Raw genomic sequence first — 21,247 nt, forward strand, 5'->3', positions numbered from 1 at the left:
TGATACAGGAGAAAGAATCAACAGAAAGATTATTAAAGCTGAATAGAGAGCCCAGAAATATATTCACACAAATATTATCAACCAATCTTTGACAAAGAAGCAAAGACAATTCAATGAAGAAAAGACAGTCTTTTCAACAAATGTGCTAGAACAATTAGACATTCATGTGCAAAAATAAATAAATGTAGACACAGACCTTATACTTTTCACAAATATTAACTCAAAATGGATGATAAATTTAAAACTAAAATGCAAAACTATAAAACTTTTAGAAGATAACATAGAATAAAATGTTTAGGTAACCCTGAGCTTGGCAATGAAATTTTGGATAACATCAAAAGCACAAACCATGAATGAATCGTTAGAATTCATCAAAGTTAAAAACTTCTGCTCTGTGAGAGAATGGAAAGACAAGTCACAGACTGAGAGAAAATATTTGCAAAAGACAGATCTACTAAAGAAATTTTATGTAAAATATACAAATAACTATTCAAATGTAATATCTTCACAAAGGAAGATCCACTTTTATATGGCAAATAGGCATATAAAAAGAATCCTAGCATCAGATGTTATTACAGAATTGCAAATTATGATATACCACTACACTCCTATTAGAATGTACAACAGCCAAAACACTGACAACACCTACTGCTGGTGAGGATATGGAGCAAGAGAAGTTTCATTCATTGCTGGTGAGAATGCAAAATGATACACCCACTTTTGGAAGACAGAGTGGCAGTTTTATAAAGCTGAACATAATTTCCACTATACAAGCCAGATTAGTAATTGATCACAATTATTAATTGATAATGATTTCCTCATTTTGGGTTGTACATACTTTCAAGTATTACTTGTATAATTTTGAACAACTAGCTTACTCCCTCCTCCTCCCTGCTGCTGATCACAGAATTTACTCTTTTATGTTAATACTGGCTCCATTTTCTAATATTTGTTCTATTTCACAGTCGTATTCATAACAGATAGTTGTGTGTAACTTCAGTGCTCCTGGCAGCTTGATTTTAAAAGGTACACTTCTGGAGGGGCAGTAAATTCTCCCTAACCCTCCTCCCCAAGGTTCCCAGCCCTAGCCACATGTCTTTTACGGTATGTTAAAAAGAAATTCAAACATTCAGAATAATAGAAATAGTAAAATGAGCATCATGTACACAGATTTAACGATTCTTAACCTTTTGCCATATTTGTTTCCTCAAACTGTTTTGATGAATTTTTCAAAAGTAAATTACAAATACATGATTTCATAATTGTAAATATTTCAGTATGTATCTTTAAAAAATGAGAGCAATTTCCTACATCGTCCAAATATTATCACACTAACCAAAGTAATGTTAATTTTCCTTAATATTTCTTATACCTAGTCCATATTTATATTTCCCAAATTGTTGTCTATTGCACCGTTATTTTTTTCCAACCAAGATCCGATGGAACACCACACTGCAATATGTTGTTATGTCATAAAGTTAAAGTCTAACCCATACCACTGCGGATTCAGGCAAAGTCGCCACGAATCAGCTCCAGACGTTAAGACTTTCAGTTTACTAACCAAGCGGAAATGCTTCAAAAATTACTTCCTACGCTCTCAAAGACTTATGGGAAATGTAGTCTTGAATGTTATGGGCCCACATCTCAGGCCTCGGGGAATGGGTTTTCAGAGCTCACTCTGCGCATGTGCACGTCCCGACACGCCTGCTGCCGAACGACCTCTCCGGCCTAAAAGGAGCAACATCTTCCCGTCTTTGGGTCGGTGCTGAAGCCAAGGCTGCCCACTGGAGGTGAGAGCACGGGGTCCGGTTCCGCGCGGCTTGGGGTCCTGCTGGGTCCGGTAGGCTTGTGTGCGGGGGACGGGAGCGGGAAGTCCCGGGAACCTCTAGGCGGGCCCGCCCCTCCCCCAGCCCGCTAGCCCGGGCAGGTCCGGCCCTGCCTGCTCCAGGAGTGCAGGTGAGGCTGAGTCCTTGTCTAGAGGAGGTGTTTGGTGCCGGCCAGTTGCGGGCGGAGAATGCAACTTTATAACATTCACGATGAACAGGAGGCTACTAATAGTAGCTTGTGCAGTTATTCTGAGAATTAAATAAGGTGTCATCTACAAAACATTTTGTCAAGTGATTGTAATAATCACTGTGTAAGCTGCTATCATAAGACACTTTGTTCCCTTTGTTTGGTATTTCGTTTAACCCTCACAACAAGTCTACTTGTTTTTATAAACACGCCATTTTTTAAAAATGAAAGGAATTTAGTGTGTGCGGAGTGATATAGCCCAGGATACAAGCTGGTAGGTGAGAGTTAGGATGCAAATACAAATAGATTTTACTCCCTATCTCTTGCTCTTTCTGATATCCTCCCTGCCTCAGACCCAGAATTGCAACCTGCGGAGCAGCTCCTGGCAGCCTGTCCTCAAATTCCCAGGGACATGATTGTGAAGTGAATGCAGACAGAATGTCACCATGTGGGAAATATATACTGGGATTTGTGGATTCTCAGAGTGAGGCCCTTGAACCTTACTGAACTGTCCAGGCTGTTTCCATTCTCAGAAGAATAGTCTGATAATGTAACGCAGTGCTGGCCAGTAGAAAGATAATGCAAACCAAATGTAATTAAATTTTTTTCAGTATGAGCAGTAAAAATTAAAAAGGTGAAGTTAATTTTACTGGTGTATTTAATTAAGTACATCCAAAATATTATTTAGACTTGTGTCACTAGCCACACTTCGGGTGTAGTAGTTGAACGCAACTAATGGCTCCATACTAGATAGTACATTTCTAGTGAATGCCCAAAGAGATTTTGAGTGTTAGGTGAAGGTTTCAAATAAAGTGAATTTGTTTCTCTGGCCCCTCTGGGGCAAAGTAGCTCTTTTAAAGCAGGAAAGAACAAATGCCACTTGGCAGAACAGCTCTTCTGACAGAGCTTCAGAGCAGAGGCAAAAAGTTCTAGAAAGGAGAGGGTTCTGAGTTGCTCCACCAGAAGCAGTTCTTGATCCCTGTATAGCATGAGTCAGATTTGGTCAGTCAGACTTGATGATGTTGTTGCATCTAGAAGCCATCACAGACTGTGACAGTGGACACTTGTGGACCAACTTGCAGAAGGTGGTAACCTGGGATTGAGAGGTATGGGTGACTGTCAAGCTACACAGGAAAAGGTACTTTACTGGATGGCTGGTAAGGACATGATGTCCAGGGAAGGTATAAGCAGCCAGAGTTGATGAAATCCTAAACAGCACCCCATTTCCTTCATTTTCCCCTCTTTTCAGATTCTGAGCTGCTCTCACACCATGAGCATTAGATGCCACATTTGGTGATGGACGTTAACATAGAGAATTTTTTCTATGTATTTGAACATAGAGAATAATAAAATGGTAGTAGAAGAAGGGTTTTCTATATTGGACACTTTTGGAAGCCCCAAAATACTGAAATGAATGTTTTTTGTAGAGTCACCAGGGCAGAACCAAGCACAATGATATTTACTTACACAGGTAAGTACTATAAGCATCTTATCAAAATATCTTTTTTTTTAGAAATAGCAACTATTTTAGAACAAAGGATTAAAAAACATATTTCTTGCATAGAGCATTCCATCTTTATTTCAGCTCTAACTCAAGTTGTAAACTCAACAAGAACTTGATTAACAATCCAGCCTGAGTAGTTTTTTGACAACATTATTATCATTATTATTATTTTTTTTTTTTGCGGTACGTGGGCCTCTTACTGCTGTGACCTCTCCCGTTGTGGAGCACAGGCTCCGGACGTGCAGGCTCAGCGGCCATGGCTCATGGGCCCAGCTGCTCCGCAGCATGTGGGACCCTCCCGGACCGGGGCACGAACCTGTGTCCCCTGCATCGGCAGGCGGACTCTCAACCACTGTGCCACCAGGGAAGCCTGACAACATTATTTTTAATGAAGGTAGAGGATGTCACCCCTGGTGTACCTGAATTTGTTTAACCAATCCTCTGTTGTTTTACTTTTGTTGTTGTTGTTTTTATTGTTGTTTATTATTAGAAGGGAATATAAATTGTTAATTCATTGATAAAAAGCAGTTTACCTTACTCAGTGAAAATGCAAGGTTAAGACCAACATAATCGTATCAGAGATGCACATGTTCAGGTGGTGCTACCTTTGTATGGTCTTTCATGTCCCTTCTCAAGAATGTTGAAAGGAACATTCTCCCATGGGGAAGCCTTTTCTCCAGCTGGTGTTATGAGATTGTTAGGCAGATGAATATAGGAGTTGTAAGGCAGAGTAGGTTTTTCATGACCCCGTTTCTTTTTCCTCTTCCCCAGCTGAACCTTCACAGTTCTTTACATTTTTCCAGAAGCAGTAGAAAATGAACACAGCTCAGGTGAGTTCAGTTTTAATAACCTGTTTGTTTTGCAATGGATTTTATAAGGGTTTAAGTGTCTATACATTAACATGGAAAAGTAGAAATAGAAATGAATCAGATGTATTCAGGGAACATGTAGAAATACAGTTGACCCTTGAACAACACAGATTTGAACTGCCCAGATCCAGTTATATGTGGATTGTTTCTTTTTGTTTTTAACGATAAACTATAGTACTACGTGATCTGTAGTTGGTTGAATCCAGGGAGGTGGAACCGCAGATAAGGAGAAACCGTGTATACAGAGGACTGACTATAAGTTATATGCAGATTTTCAACTCTGCAGAGTGCAGGTGCCCCTAACCACCGAGTTGTTCAAGGGTCAACTGTACAGATGCATAACAAAGCAAAGAGGAAAGGTGGTATGTGGATATAAGCAGATCCTCTGATATTACAAATTTATCAAATTGGAGCTCCAAATTTATTTCTGAGGTTTTTGGTAGCCATGTCAGAGTGTCAGACAGACAACACTTCTTTAAAGGTTCACATTGGTGGGAAGATAAAGCCAACTGATTCCTCATAGAAAGTAAAGACAGTCGAAGATAAAAACATATCTTTGTTATTCTTCAAATAGGTGATTTAGTTAACAGCTTCCTGGTGATAACCCTAGGATTGCTAGAATGTTGCCTCCACATGTTCTTCAATAAAAGTAGAAGGCATAAAGCTAAATGAGAACTTGGTTAGTACTGTTTTTCAGAAACTCCGACATGGGTTGAATTAGACATTTTTCTGATGAATCAACTGAATATTCTTAAATTTACTCTCCATAAATATCTCAAGTACCCATGATATTCAGATTTTTCAGCAGACAGTTTAAAATTCTGTTCTCTTTCAAATGTTTCAGCGCTTCCCATTCACACTTCAATTCTCTGCATGATGCCTTGGTTCCTCTCACCACTTGCCTGTGATCTCCAGTGACCAGAGACTTGATTATAGTCAAATCCATTGAGTTTTGTCTAATCATTTCCCTTGGACTTCTCTGTAGTGCTTGCCTCTACTTCTCACATTATCATTCTGGAAAGTTTCTCTGTTAGTGTCTGACACCCTCCACTGGCTCTTTCCTTCCCCTGCTAATGTCTTCATGGAGTCATCTTGTTTTCCATATCCTTTTACATGGCTTATCCCATCTCCATGCTTGGCCCTTTAATCTTCTCTTTTGTCTCAGAATGATTTCATCCTCTCTCATTTTTTTAAAAAAACAGCTTAATTGAGATTCAAATCATATACCATACAATTCACCCTTATTTAAAGTATAAAAAAACTCATTTTTTTAGTATGCTCACAGATGTGTGCACACATCATCACAATCAGTTTTAGGACATTTCCATTACCTTAAAAAGCAACTGTATACACTGTAGTGTATATGCACTACATACAACTATCCCCCTCCTGTAATCCCATTACACCCCTTACCCCCAGGCCACAAGCAACCACTAACTTACTTTCTGTCTCTACAGATTTGCTCAATGACTTCCTGTATTATTTCTTATAGGGCAGTTTTGCCTGTGACAAATTCTGTTTTTTCTTATCTAGGAAAGTTTTAATTTTTCCATTTTTGCTGGGTGTGGAATTCTTGGTTGACAGCCTTTTTCTTTCAGCACTTTGAATATGTCATACCACTGCCTTCTGTCATCCATGGATTCTGATTAGTAATCAGCTTTTACTACTCTTGTACATGATGAGTCACTTCTTTCTTAATGCTTTTCAATATTGAGTTCTTGTCTTTTTGACAGTTTGGTTATCCTGTGTCCAGGTGTTGATCTCTTACTCGAGGTTTATACTACTTGGAGTTTGTTGAGTGTCTTGGATATGTAGATTATTGTTTTTCATCAGATTTGGAGACTTCTTGGTCAATATTTTTTTCAAGTGTTCTTTCAGACTTTTTCTCTCCTCTCTGTCTGGGACTCTCATTATGCATATGTTTGTAAACTTGATGCTACCCCATAGTTTATTTTTTGTCATTATTTTATCTTTGTTTCTCATATTGTAGAATTTCAATAGGCATATTGTCCAGTTTGTTCATACTTACTTTCACCTGCTCAGATCTTCTGTTGAACCCTTCTAGTGAAAGTTTTGTTTCAGTTTTTATACTTTTCAACTCTTCAGCTTCTGTTTAGTCTTTTTTATTTATCATTTCTGTTTCTTTACTGATATTCTTTAAGTAGTGAAATATAGTTCACATACTTTTCCTTTGGTCCTTAGACATTATTTCATCTACTAGGTCTTTGGCCATATTTAAAATAGCTAATTTAAAGTCATTGCCTAGTAAGTCTAACATCTTCCTCAGGAGCAGTTTCTATTGATTACACTTTTTCCTGCATATGTGTCTTACTTTCTTATTGTATTGATAATTGGACATTTTAAATAAAATAGCAACCTCAGGAATCTGAGTTTCTCCCCTCCATTGTGGTCATTGTTGAAATGTATTTGCTTAGTGACTTTTGTGAGCTAATTATGTACAGCCTGTATTTCTTGTCATCTGTGGCTGTTGAAGTCTCTATAGAAATTCCTTAAATGCCTGGAACCAGGAGGTCTCCCAGTTTTTGCTAAGGGGCTCTGTGCATGTCGGGGCATTCTTTCAACAGTCAGACAGGCAGTTTACAACTCTGTATCAGCCTTCACTTCCTTCTTACACCAAACCTCAAGATTACCTAGAGGTGAGAGCTTAGGGCCTTCTCACATCTTTCTGGAGCATGCTCATAGCCCTGGGCATATGCACAGTTCTGTGCATGTATGTGCCCTTTTAGATTCTCAGGAATATATGGGAGTTTTTCAGAACCTTTATAGACATCTCATTCCTCAGCTTTTCCTTTTAAGCTTTTTGATTAGGCCATTGGTTGCCCCAACTGTTAAACACTGCCTCAGGTAGCCACTAAGTTAAACAAATGCCTTTAAATGTTTTTGACAAATGCCTCTGAGATATGACTTTTCATACTATGTGAGCTCTGAGTTAGCTCAAATAAAGACATACTTGCAAGTGAGGTCTTTCAGGGAACCTCCAAACAGAAGCAAGTAATGAGTTTTCTTGGAGTGAGGCTTTGACAGAACTCCAACCCAGTTCTGCTGCTCCTGTGGTTGCCAGGCTGCTAATTTTAACTGTGATTGCAGACTGTTGGTTCTTAAACTACTTCAGAGATGGCGAGAGAGGAATGGAAACAGGGTAAGTTAGAAGGACACAATATCACTTTCTTAGTGTGCTTCAGCCTTTTTTTCCCCTTGTATAAATGATCCGTAGATTGCCTTTATTAACTTCTACAATTTTTGCCATTTTTTTCATTGCTTTTATGGAGGAGAAAATTTTCTTGGATCCCACTTCATCATTTTCACTTTTGTCACTTGTTAGCTTATTTTTTTAAATTCAGCTGAGTTTTATTAAGCCAGATATTAAAGAGATTGGCAAAAATGAAGACAGTGACACTTTTCTCATTAATTTTTTTCATTTTGGGAAATACAGTTAACTTGTCTTTATTTTTCTTTTAGATTAAAAAAAATTTATGAGAAGTGTTTCTGTTCTTTTATTCATTTATTTTATTGATAGTTACCAACTGCTAACATTGAGCTTCACACAGGAGGTATCTACTCAGTATCACTGAAGACATGAATGAACAAATAATTGCATAAATAACACTGGGGAAAGGCTATTTCTGTCCTTTTACCTCTTAATCTAGTTCTGTTTCTTCCTTTTTTTTTTTTTTTTTTTTTTTTGCGGTACGCAGGCCCCTCACTGCTGTGGCCTCTCCCGCCGTGGAGCAGAGGCTCGGGACGTGCAGGCTCAGTGGCTATGGCTTACGGGCCTAGCTGCTCTGCAGCATGTGGGATCCTCCCGGACCGGGGCACAAACCCGTGTCCCCTGCATCGGCAGGCAGACTCTCAACCACTGCGCCACCAGGGAAGCCCTCTTCCTATTTTTAATTGTGATAAGAACACTTAACATGAGATCGACACTTTTTTTTGCGATATGTGGGCCTCTCACTGCCACGGCCTCTCCTGTTGTGGAGCACAGGCTCCGGACACGCAGGCTCAGCGGCCATGGCCCACAGGCCCAGCCGCCCCGCAGTATGTGGGATCCTCCCGGACCGGGGCACAAACCCGTGTCCCCTGCATCAGCAGGCGGACTCTCAACCACTGCACCTCCAGGGAAGCCCGAGATCAACCCTTTTAATACACTTTACGTGTACAATACAGTATTGTTAACTATAGGCACAACGTTGTACAGCAGATCTCTAGAACTTAATGATTTTGTATAACTGAAACTTCATACCCATCGAATTAGCTACTTACTATTTCTCCCTCCTGCCAGCCTCTTTGAAGTCTTTTGCTGTGGAAACTTTCCCTTTTCTCAGTTTCTAAGACTGTTCTCTCATAATTACTTTCCAGAAAACTTCTCCTCTGGCTTTGTGACCTCTACTTTTTCTGCCAGCCTCTTTAATATTCATGGTTTCTCAAACACTGTTTTTTGATACTTTTCTTTCCTCAGTCTGTATGTGCTCAAGTTGTTGTCTGATTGCCTCGGATAACTTCAGTTACCACCTAAATTGCTAGTAGTTCCTTAAAGCTTGTCTTCATCCTTGACCTCCCTTCTGTGTTCTAAAACTATGTGTATACTCGCTTAAGGGACTGTTCCAGCTTTATGTTTCACAGACCCTTTAGTAGCAACATGAACAGATCTATCTCACTAAAACTTCTAACACATTTCTTTCCCTTTATTTCCCAAATATCAGTGTTTGGAACCAGCATTAAGGAAGCTGCTCATACTGCTAGATGGGTAGCTACACAAGAAAGTAGTTATCAGATTGGTTGCTGTTTCTGCTGTCTGATTATATCCCTATTCCTATATCTGTTACTTCAGTGTTGATAGTGTTCTTTCACACCCATCCTTGGTATGTTGTTCTTCACTCTTCATGAGTTCTATACATTTATTTATACATAAATTCCATCATGTCTAATATCTCTACAACTTATGTATATCTCTAACATGTCTCCCATTATTTACGGTGATGATGTCCAAAGAGAGATGGACATTCTAGAATTATCTAGAATACCCAGTATAATCCCTTGGGATATAGAAGAAGAGTTGTAAGAAGTCTCTTTATATTGAATTTTTTTAATCTTAAAAAAATCTGTAATTCCTAAATATATATAAATGAATTAAGTTAAAAATGAATTGCTAAAATCTTTTTAACTAATTGGGTAACTCCAAACTTAGAGACATACTAGGTCAAAAATAAGCATTCTTTATAATGATTTGGTTTAAAGCCTTAAAAGTAAACAGGAGAAATAATAATTTTCAACTAATTTTGAACTTTTGAATAAAATTTGTTGTTACAGGGATCAGTGTCATTCGAAGATGTGACTGTGGAGTTCACCCAGGATGAATGGCAGTATGTAGGCCCTGCTCTGAGGACCCTGTACAAAGATGTGATGCTGGAGAACTACAGTCACCTCGTCTCATTGGGTGAGCAGACCTTACCATGTGACTCCCTCTGGAGTATTTTCTTTTTTTTTTAATTATCAAAACACATGAACCATTTATAGAGATTGTTGTTCAGGCTTTGATTAAGAAGTTTAAGGTAACTGAGACCTTTACAGAAACAGAAACAGTGTGTCATTACTTTCCCTTTGAAAACTTCAAATGAGCACATTCATTTTGCTTCACCTTCAGAAATGCTCATGGTTCTGGTCTATATATAGCTTTAGTTGTTACATTTGCAGGGTACTGCATTATCAAACCCCAGGTGATCTTCAAGTTGGAGCACGGTGAAGAGCCCTGGCCCTCAGAGGAAGAATTCCTAAACCAGAAGTACCCAGGTGAGTGAGCGTTGACACAAGGAAGTACCTGGGGTAGTTAGACTTTAGAAGGGACCACTTTTGAAAGTTTATTTTCTTTTCTTTTAAACAGCTTTACTAAGATACAGTTCAATATACAATTGTATATATCACACAATCCACCCATTTAAAGTGTACAATTCACTGGCTCTTAATAGACTCACAGATATGTATAAACATCACCACAGGGCTTCCCTGGTGGCTCAGTGTTTGAGAGTCTGCCTGCCGATGCAGGGGACACAGGTTTGTGCGCCGGTCTGGGAAAATCCCACATGCTGTGGAGTGGCTAGGCCCTTGAGCCATGGCCGCTGAGCCTGCGCGTCCGGAGCCTGTGCTCTACAACGGGAGAGGCCACAACAGTGAGAGGCCTGTGTACTGCAAAAAAAAAAAAAAGAAGAAAAGAAAAAAAACCCCATCACCACAGTCAGTTTTCTTCACCTCAAAAGGAAACCCTGTACCCTCCAGCTATGACCTCCCTCTCTCCCTGTCCCCTTCAGCCCCAGCAACCACTAATCTACTTTCTGTCTGTAGATTTGTTTATTCTGGACATTTCATATAAATGGAATCACACATTATATGGTCTTTTGTGATTGGTTTCTTTCACTTAGCATTACAAGGTTCATGTTGTAGCTTGTATCAGTACTTCATCCTTTTTATGGCAAAATAATATAACATAATATAACATTGTCAGGATATACCACATCTGTTTGTTCATTCATCAGTCAGTGGACATTTGGGATCCTGCCTTTTTGCTATTATTGAGTAATGCTGATATAAACATTTATTAACAAGTGTTTTCATGGGCATATGTTTTTATTTCTCTTGAGTTTATACCTAGGAGTAGAATTGCTGGGTTATATGGTAACTCTGAAGAACTACCAGACTTTTCTAAAGTGGCTGCACCATTTTACATTCCTGATGATAGCATGTGAGGGTTCTAATTTCTCCACATCTCCACCAACACTTATTTTTGTTCTAGCCATCCCAATGGATGTGAAGTGGTATGTTATTAAGGTTTTGATTTGCAATTCTGTATTAGCTGGGCTGGCATGACAAAATACCATAGCTTAAACAAAAGAAATTTATTTCTCACTGTTCTGGAGACTGGAAGTACAAGCTCAAGGTGGCAATAGGGTTGATTTTTTTTGTGAGGTCTCTCTTCCTGGCTTGCAGATGACCTTCTCACTGTGTCCTCACATGGCCTTTCCTCTGTGCATGCATGGAGAGAGAGAGAGCTCTGATGTCTCTTCCTTTTCTTATAAGAACACCAGTCCTATAGAATTAGGACCCCACCCTTATGAACTCATTTAACCTTAATTACCTCCCTAAAGGCCTTATCTCCAAAAACAGTTACATTGGGGTTAGGGCTTCAACATATTGAACAAATTGTCCATTACAATTTCCGTGATCACTAATGCTGTCAAGCATCTTTTCATGTGCTTAATGACCTTTGTCTAAACTAATAAACAATTCCAGGAATTTCAAAAGTTATAATTTCAAAATAATTCCTGGAGTAAAAAAATAAAGTCACCTTAAGTGTATTTATTGAAAGTTTATTTATTGAAAGTTTGTGAAGCCATTTTTTTTAACACCTTTATTGGAGTATATTTTCTTTACAATGTTGTGTTAGTTTCTGCTGTACAACAAAGTGAATCAGTTATATGTATACATATATCCTCATATCCCCTCCCTCTTGCATCTCCCTCCCACCCTCCCTATCCCACCCCTCTAGGTGGTCACAAAGCACTGAGTTGATATCCCTGTGCGATGCAGCTGCTTCCCACTAGCTATCTGTTTTACATTTGGTAGTGCATATATGTCAAGGCTACTCTCTCACTTCATCCCAGCTTACCCTTCCCCCTCCCCGTGTCCTCAAGTCCAATCTCTATGTCTGCGTTTTTATTCCTGTCCTGCCCCTAGGTTCATGAGAACCTTTTTTTTTTTTAAGATTCCATACATATGTGTTAGCATACAGTATTTGTTTTTCTCTTTCTGACTTACTTCACTCTGTATGACAGACTTTAGGTCCATCCACCTCACTATAGGTAACTCAATTTCATTTCTTTTTATGGCTGAGTAATATTCCATGTATATATGTACCACATCTTCTTTATCCATTGTGAAGCCATTTAAATAGCCATAACATAAAGATTGACATTATTTAGATGAAGAATATCTCCCAGTCACTAAATGTAAATGATTGGATCATACTGATTGGCTAAAAAAGTTGTCCCTAAATAAGTATCTTAGAAAGATTGTAATAAAAAAATGATAAAGTTATTCAGTCAATAAAAATAATTCAGAGTTTCATATTCTGTTATTCAAGTTTGAATTTAGGCAATAAATACATTAACTTAAAAGAAAGTCCTCTAGCTCAGGAGCACAGGTTAAAATAAACCTTTAAGCATTGGAGTGACTGCACCAAAGAATACTATATCAGTGATCATAAAACACAAAATAGGGGGCTTCCCTGGTGGCGCAGTGGTTGAGAGTCCGCCTGCTGATGAGGGGGACGCGGGTTCGTGCCCTGGTCCAGGAGGATCCCACATGCCACGGAGCAGCTAGGCCCGTGAGCCATGGCCACTGAGTCTGCATGTCCGGAGCCTGTGCTCCACAGCAGGAGAGGCCACAGCAGTGAGAGGCCTGCGTACCGCAAAAAAAAAAAAAAAAAAAAACCAACACAAAATAATGGAGTTCTAAGAACTTAAAATTCACTAGGAGTAGGATATTATATCTCATTAAATAATAGATACTGTGGACATTAAAATGTATGCCTATAGAAGATATAAATGATAATTTTATTAAAATGAAACATTTGTGTATGTGTATGCTGAAATCAAATAACAAGCCTTTCAGCTTCCCATAGAATATAATCGTAAGATAGTGAAAATATAGTTAGTCTAAAAAGAAAATACCAATAAATCCAACAAGTTAAAAGCACCACAGGTAATATTTTCTCTACATAGTTTGATAAATCTAGAAATTGATAAAATGAGTAAAAAAAAAATTCTTTGGACGTGAAAATTTAAAAAATTATCTGTTTAAATAATAGTACATAAAAGAAAACCAAATCCAAAACTGCATGACATTTATAAAATAATAATAAATGTTACATGTTAGAAACCTTATGAGATAGCTAAATAGTTAACAGGTAAATTTTTAGTTTCATATTTATGTTAATAAATTAAGCAAAAACAATAACAAAAATATACTAATGAAAACAGAACTTAAAAGTGAAGTTAAAAGTTAATAAACTGGGGACTTCCCTGGTGGTCCAGTGGTAAAGAATCTGCTTTACAATGCAGGGGACACAGGTTCAATCCCTGGTTGGGGAACTAAGATCCCACATGCCATGGGGCAACTAAGCCCATGCGCTACAACTACTGAGGCCATGCACCTCAACTAGAGAGCCTGAATGCCACTAACTACAGAGCCCATGTGCTCTGGAGCCCACATGCCACAACTAGAGAGAGAACCCGCATGCCACAATGAAAGATCCCACATGCTGCAACCAAAGATCCCGCATGCTGCAACGAAATATCCCGCATGCTGCAACGAAAGATCCCACATGCCACAACGAAGATCCCGCATACCACAACTAAGCAAAAAAACACAAAAAAACGACGCAGCCAAAAAAATTAATAAACTGGAAAACAAATTATAGAATGGTTCTTAGAATAAAAATCAAATAGATTAAACTTTAGCTAACCCTAACAAGGACAAAGGAAAGGAAGAACTGAATAAGTTCAAGTGGGGGTATATTAGTAAAGATTTAATGCAATATCAAACTAAATCCCATTCATAATGAAGAGTGATGTGGGAAGGACTTGCTCTTCCAGATATCAAGGCTTTATGTAAATCTCAGGGTAGTTAAGTATTATGGAGCCGAGAGTGGGATAGTTTAATAAATTAGTGAAACAGAAGAGAAAGCTCAAGAAAAAAAATGTACTTTATAGACAGCTGGTCTTTGACAGGTGGCACTACCCCACAGAAAAGTGGAGAAAGAATCCCAAGGTAACCTTATGGATCAAATCAAAAAACTGCATTAAGGTGACTTAAAAACCTGATTATCAAAGCAAAACTAAAAATATTCTATATGATACGGAAAACATGTTTATGACTCTGTTTAAGGAAGGCATTAATAAGATATGAAAAGCATTAACCAGGGAAAAGATGGAGTAAATGTATTCTTTCCTACTCCATCCACTAAGTACAGTTAAATATGTATATTTACATATACATATGTGTGCATATGCATACATATGTATGCATATATATAGTACATATATATATAACAGATATAAGATGCTTGAAGTTTTAAGGAAGAATGAAGATGGCATCTTAACAATATAGAGTCTTCCAGTTGATAGACAACATATTTATTTAGGATTTATTTAGGATTTCTTTGAATTCTTTTATCACTGTTTTTGCAGCATACAGATACCAAGTTTTTTGGGGTTTTGTTTTTTTAGTGCTATGGTAAATCGTGTTATTTACCTGGTTTCACATTTTAATTGACCATTGTTTGTATGTGATTGGATTTTGTATATTGGCTTTATATTTTGCTCTTGCAAAACTTATTAGTTCAAGGAGGTTTTTTTAAAGATCTTCATGTGATTTTTCTGTGTAGACTTACTCAGTATCTTCATTTTTATTCTTGCCTTTTTACGTTGTTTGAGTAGAAGTGCTAAGAGTAAACACCCTTGTCTTTTTCCAATCTTAGGGTTAAAGTGTTCACTCTCTCACTCTTAAGTATAATGTTAGCTGCAGGCTTTTTATAGATTCCCTTTATTAGGTTAATGAATGGATTTTGAATATTGTGAATTTTTTTTGCCAGAATTTCTGTGATTTTGTAGTTTTAATTCCATAGATGATTAATATAATGGATTATATTGATTGGTTTTTTAAAAAACATGCCAACAGTTTGCATTCTTGGGATGAATTCCACTTGATCCTGATTTATTATTTTTATATATTGCTCTGTTCTTTTGGCTACTTTTTTTTTTTCAGGACTTTTGCACTGATGTCATGAGGGGTATATTGGTCACTAGGTTTCTTTTCTTGAATTATTTTGTTTGGTTTTGCTGTGAGGATAGTACAGGCCTCATAAAATATTTAGGAAACATTCCCTCATCTTGTATTTTCTAGAAGAGACTATATAAAATTGGTATTATTTCTTATTTAAATGTTTGGTGGTACTCACTAGTTAAAACAGTCTGATCCTAGAGCTGTTTCTTGGAAGTATATGTTTTTTTGACCACATATTCAGTTTCTTAATTACTGATCTATTTGGGTTATTTCATTTTTCTTGAGTGAGTTTAGTTGTTTTGTTTTATTTTTCAAGACGTTTGTCTATTTCATGTAAGTTGTCAAATTTATAGGCATAGAGTTTCTCTTAATCTTTTATTATCTCTTTAATGTCTGTTGTGTCAGTAGTTATATCCCCTTCTGCATTCTTTCTGATGTTGATAATGTATGTCTTTTTTCTTCTTTTGGTTTTTATCATTAAAAAAATGTTTAAATAAATAAGCTTTGGTTTGATTGATTTTTCTCTGTTGTTTTTCATTTTATTGTTTTCTCTAATCTTTATTATTTTTTATTTTGCTTTCTTTAGATTCACCTTCTCTTTGTCTAGTTTCTTAAAGTAGAAGCTTAGGTAATTGTTGGAGGGCTTTCTTTTCTCATATAAAAATTTTAAGCTATAAATTTATTTCTGAGTACTACTTTAGCTGCATCCCACAAATTTCTATATGTTTTTGACAGTTTTGTTTTCATATATGTAAAATACTTTAATTTTCTGTGAGACTTCCTCTTTGACCTATGGGTTAATTAGAAGCTTATTAATTTACAAATATTTTGTATTTCTCCAGATAATTTTGTGTTACTGATTTCTAGTATGATGATTTCTCTATGGCTTGAGATTATACTTTATGTGACTTCTTTTATATTTGTGAATATTTGTCTTACAGTCCAGAATATGGTCTATCTTCATGAATGCTTCATACACATTTGAGAATAATGTGAATTCACCTGTTTTTAACTATGCTGTATTCTTGAGTTTGAGGGTGTAATTTTTACAAGTCCTACTTCATCTTTTCTAGCTGTAATATTGGGCCTACCATATATTCCTGCTTCTTTTCTTGTTTCTGTTATTTTCCTTCTCTCCTTCCTGTACCTGCTATGAGTTGCTACCAGTGCCCTAAAACAACAGATTTGTTACTCTTGACTTTGCAGAGTCCATAGAGTCAGTAGGAATATGGTTCCAGGCAGAATTTTGGTGGTGGTTGCTGTTACCATCTCATAGAGTGTCCCATGAATTGAACTTTCTCAGAATTCATGATCTTTCTTGTGAGCTGTTGGTTTGGCTCATAGAGGAAAATTTTGGAAGAGTGTGCGAATTCTTTATATCTGTAGCAGGACCATAGGGAAGAGTTCCTTTTTCTTTTTGGCTTGAGTAGGGTGAATATTGTCAAAAAGTTTTCTGTTCTGTGGGACCACCTTTTTCTCAAATGTTTGACTAAGAAGGAACAGATTTTTCTTGAAGCTCTTATTATCTCCCCCTATTGTTGACTTTGTTTTTTAGGCTCCTCCAGCTCAACAGTACCCCGTATAAGATATATGGGAAGCAGAAAGAAAAGCCTTGGAATTCTTTGCCATGTCATTTCTAAAGTTCACCTCTGTTCCATTTTGTAGCATCTTCATTTGTTTGTATGTTTTTTTTTGTCCAGGAAATTTTAATTGTAAGAGGGTGGACCTTGGAAAAATGAGGCTTCTCCATCTCGGCCAGCACTGGAAATAATATCTTTTTTTTTTTTTTAATAACATGGATGAGGAGAGATTGAGTGTATGTGTCTGTCTTTCTCTGTGTGTGAATTATTAATCTTTGGAAATATGACTAGAAACAATAGATACAATAAATAACAAAACATATGACCTTAAGCTTCTCTCCATAAGAAATGTAGGGTTCATAAGATGTTTTCAATTTTTCTCATTTTAGGATGTTACAGAGTTGATGTCCATATTGAGGAGAACCAGGAAAGACAAGAGAAACCTCTGTGGCAAGTAGTATTCACTGATAACAAAATATTGAGTAAAGAAGAGCAGAAAGCTTTAGAGAAACCATTTTATTTCAGTATAACTCCAGATTTTTCAGGAAAAATGCCCTCTAAACGTGACTCATGTAGAATGAATTTGCCGGTTGTTTCTGAATTAATTCTTAGTGATAGGAATTATTCACGAAACAAGACTGACTACATAAATGTATGTGAGAAGTTGCAGCTGGATATTCAGCATGAGAAAACTCATACTGGAGAGCAGTGTTACAAATATAATGAAAATATGAAAGCTCTCAGTTATGTGAAAGATCATCATAAATTTCAAACTCTGGAGCAATCTTTTGAATGTAATGAATATGGAAAAGTTTTACATGATAAGACCATCTGTGTTACAGCTAAGAGTTCAGTAAAAGGAGAGGAATCCTGTAAGGATAATGAATTTAGGGGAAATTGTGATAAAGCAGCTCTTTTTAACCACATGAGAACTGGCACAAGGAAGAAATGCTTTGATCTTAATGAATGTGGTAAATCCTGTGAATACAATGAGGTTCACATGGCTTTGGCACACTATGAATGTAATGAAAGTGGGAATAACTTCAGTGGGAATTCACCCCTCACTCAGCCTCAGAGAACTGTTACAGGACAAGGTGCCTTTGAAAGCAGTAAGTGTGAAGAAAACTTGAGCCAGAGCTCAGGCCGTATAGTACATCAGAAGACACAAACTAGAGATACATTCTGTGTTTATAATGGATTTACAAACACCATCTACCAGAAGTTAGACTTTACAGTACATCAGAGAATTCACAAAGAAGAGAAATTCTATCAATGTGATAAATACGAGAAATCCTCCTATCAGAACTCAGCCCTCAGTGTACATCAGCAGTGTGACACAGGAGAGAAGTCATTTGAACTTACTGAATGCAGGAAATCATTTTACCAGAAAGCACACCTCATTCAGCATCAGAGGACCCACCCAGGGGAGAAACCTTATGAATGTGAGGAATGTGGGAAATCCTTTTGTTCATATTCACATCCTATTCATTATCCTGGAACTCATATGGGAGTCAATCTGTATGAATGTAATGAATGTGGGAAAACTTTCGCTGATAATTCAACCCTCAGAGCACATCAGAGAATTCACACAGAGGAGAAACCCTTCAAATGTAATGACTGTGAGAGGTCTTTTGCCCATAATTCAGCCCGCAGAGCACATCAGAGAATTCACACAGGTGAGAAACCATATGAGTGTAATGACTGTGAGAAAACTTTTGCCCATAATTCCACCCTCAGAGCACATCAGAAAATTCACACTGGGGTGAAACTCTACAAATGTAATGAATGTGGGAAAACTTTTTCCCAGAAGACACGTCTTAGTACACATCAGAGGATTCACACAGGTGAGAAACCCTATGGATGTAGTGAATGTGGGAAAACCTTCTCCCAGAAATCATACCTCAGTGGACATGAGAGAATTCACAAAGGGGAAAAACCTTATGAATGTAATGAATGTGGGAAAACTTTTGTCTATAAGGCAGCCCTCATTGTCCATCAAAGAATTCACACAGGAGAAAAACCCTATGAATGTAATGAATGTGGGAAAACTTTCTCCCAGAGGACACACCTCTATGCACATCAGAGAACTCACACAGGGGAGAAACCTTATGAATGTAAGGAATGTGGGAAAACTTTTGCAGATAATTCAGCCCTCAGGGCACATCAGAGAATTCACAAAGGGGAGAAACCCTATGAATGTAGTGAATGTGGGAAAACTTTCTCCAAGACATCACACCTCAGAGCACATCTGAGGACTCGCACAGGGGAGAAACCCTATGAATGTAATGAATGTGGGAAAACTTTCTCCCAGAAGTCGTATGTTAGTGCACATCAGAGAATTCACACAGGGGAGAAACCTTACGAATGTAACATATGTGGGAAACCTTTTGCCCATAATTCAACCCTCAGAGTACATCAGAGAATTCACACAGGTGTAAAATCCTACAAATGTAATGAATGTGGGAAAACTTTCTCTCAGAAGTCACACCTTAGTGCACATCAGAGAATTCACACAGGAGAGAAACCCTATGAGTGTAATGAATGTGGGAAAGCTTTTGCCCAAAATTCAACTCTTGGAGTACACCTGAGAATTCACACAGGTGAGAGACCCTACAAATGTTATGAATGTGGAAAAACCTTTGTCCGTAAGGCAGCTCTTAGAGTACATCACACCAGAATGCACTCCAGAGAGAAAACCCTTGCATGTAATGAATTTGGGATGTGCTAAGGGAAGTTACACCTTATTAGTTAACACAGTAGAAAAGCTCAAGTCACATAGACTGGCAAATTATTTTCCTTAACTGTTTCCTTTTCCACTGAGCACATAGCTTGTCTTAGTTTCCCAATTTTTCCTTCGTCTGGGTGGGGCTGGTCATGGAGTATGATGCTATTACATTTAAGTAATAAATGGCCTTAATAAGTCACCTTACATTCTTCCTATCCTGTGTTATACTGGAATTGAGAGATTTCCATGGCAGACTTGGGTGCTGTGTATTAAATATGGCAGAGCACAAGGTGAAAGAAGCTAGAGTCAATAACTGAGTGAAACAATTCTCCACTGACAGATCTTCACCAATTGTTTTTTTGGGTTTTTTTGTTGTTTTTTTAAGCCAGAATTAAGTTTTTATTCTGTTGAGCTCTTAAAGATTTTGGCCTGTTGGTTAAATGCATATAGCTTAGCCAACTGTCTGTTGAGTTGGATGAAACCAATGAATATAATAAATGTCAGAAGACCTTTAAGAATTTAACCTATAGGTTTGTATCAGAGATTTTTCATGGGGAAGAAAACTTCTGTCAATATCCTAAATGATCAGAAGGCTTCAATAAAAATCAGAAATCTCAGGGAAAAACACAAAAGTCTTTTCTGCAGAGTAAACTTCTTTAAACATCAAATAGTTAAGATTAGACTAAAATCTTATATTTTGATAAATGACATTTTTAAACAATTACTGAGTTTGCTTCAGATAAATTTTTTCTGAGGGAATGTATGAGTTTCAGAATTGAAAATAAAATTCTCAGAACTGATGTACCAAAATTTGTGTTTTATATGTAATATCAAGTTTTATAGAAACTATATAAGAATATATTTTCCTGTACACAAACTCATTATGTAATGTGAAGTTTTTGAGATGGAGGGATAACTTGAATTCTGTGGACAACACCAATAAATATTTGACTAGTCTCCGAGCTATGTGGTACATCTGTATGAGTCTGTGTAACAGAGGATTCATTATTGCTGGTGAGTTCTAGTAGAAGGCAGTAGCCAAACCTGCTCTGGACTGTTCCTTTCCTTTTTTTGAGTGACAGTCTATGTCCTTCTGTTGGCTTTGCTCTAAAAGCTTGATGCCGTATATATGTATCTAATATAGCCTGCCTGCTATGTCTGAATATTAGTCTGGCCTTGTTTTTCTGGGACATCCATCAGATTTCTCAAGCATTCTTGTGTGTTTAGGGGGAGGGGTGGGTGTTGATTCTTAAAAGGTTTGGGGGCCTACATTTTATGCCACTCTTGTGGTTCATTTTGTAATTATAAAGCAAGTCCTCTTATATGCATGTAGCCTGAGCATCCTGTCTAGGGTCTTTTTCCAATCTCAAGATGCTTGCTCACACTGCAGCATTGCAAACCATTGATATTTTTGGAATTGGAATGAAAATAGGGACTACTTCCATGTCATATGCACTGCACTGGTATTGAAAAGCAGACTTACTTTTGGGGAAACAATATATGTACTATAGTTTTGGCCAAGAAAATATTTGATCAATCTGCTGTCATTTCAAGCTGCATGGTTTGGTCAGCACAGAAAAGAAAGTAAATGAAATCCTCATTTTAAAACCTGAACCACTAAGAATTTCTACCATGGGCATGTTGCTTTCTGTAAATATTATCTGGTAGATTGAGCATGAGGACAATAAGTTTATTCCCTGAA

At 37.4% G+C, this 21,247-nt stretch overlaps 1 protein-coding gene across 2 annotated transcripts; it reads left to right on the forward strand.

Moving 5' to 3' along the window:
- Window positions 1-1,649: 1,649 nt before the first annotated feature.
- On the forward strand, window positions 1,650-20,497 carry ZNF658 (zinc finger protein 658). 2 transcript variants are annotated; one of them, XM_082657441.1, is made up of 6 exons: window positions 1,650-1,790; window positions 3,441-3,484; window positions 4,289-4,347; window positions 9,715-9,841; window positions 10,099-10,194; window positions 17,210-20,497. In XM_082657441.1, exons 3-6 carry the CDS (start codon window positions 4,333-4,335, stop codon window positions 19,546-19,548), a joined length of 2,577 nt encoding a protein of 858 aa, XP_082513567.1. In that variant the 5' UTR covers window positions 1,650-1,790; window positions 3,441-3,484; window positions 4,289-4,332; the 3' UTR covers window positions 19,549-20,497. The 2 variants fall into 2 exon arrangements, with proteins under 2 accessions (XP_082513567.1, XP_082513568.1); XM_082657442.1 differs by lacking the exon at window positions 3,441-3,484 and having other exon boundaries at window positions 1,697-1,790.
- Window positions 20,498-21,247: the final 750 nt, after the last annotated feature.

Source organism: Grampus griseus, assembly GCF_964374135.1.
Source record: "Grampus griseus genome assembly, chromosome: 6".
Classification (NCBI taxonomy): domain Eukaryota; kingdom Metazoa; phylum Chordata; class Mammalia; order Artiodactyla; family Delphinidae; genus Grampus; species Grampus griseus.

Bases quoted from the DNA above. Each gene is read 5' to 3' on its own strand.
- ZNF658 (XM_082657441.1), top strand. The intron at 9,842-10,098 runs GTGAGCAGACCT...TTACATTTGCAG, and splicing joins CAGTCACCTCGTCTCATTGG to GGTACTGCATTATCAAACCC. The intron at 10,195-17,209 runs GTGAGTGAGCGT...TTCTCATTTTAG, and splicing joins CCTAAACCAGAAGTACCCAG to GATGTTACAGAGTTGATGTC.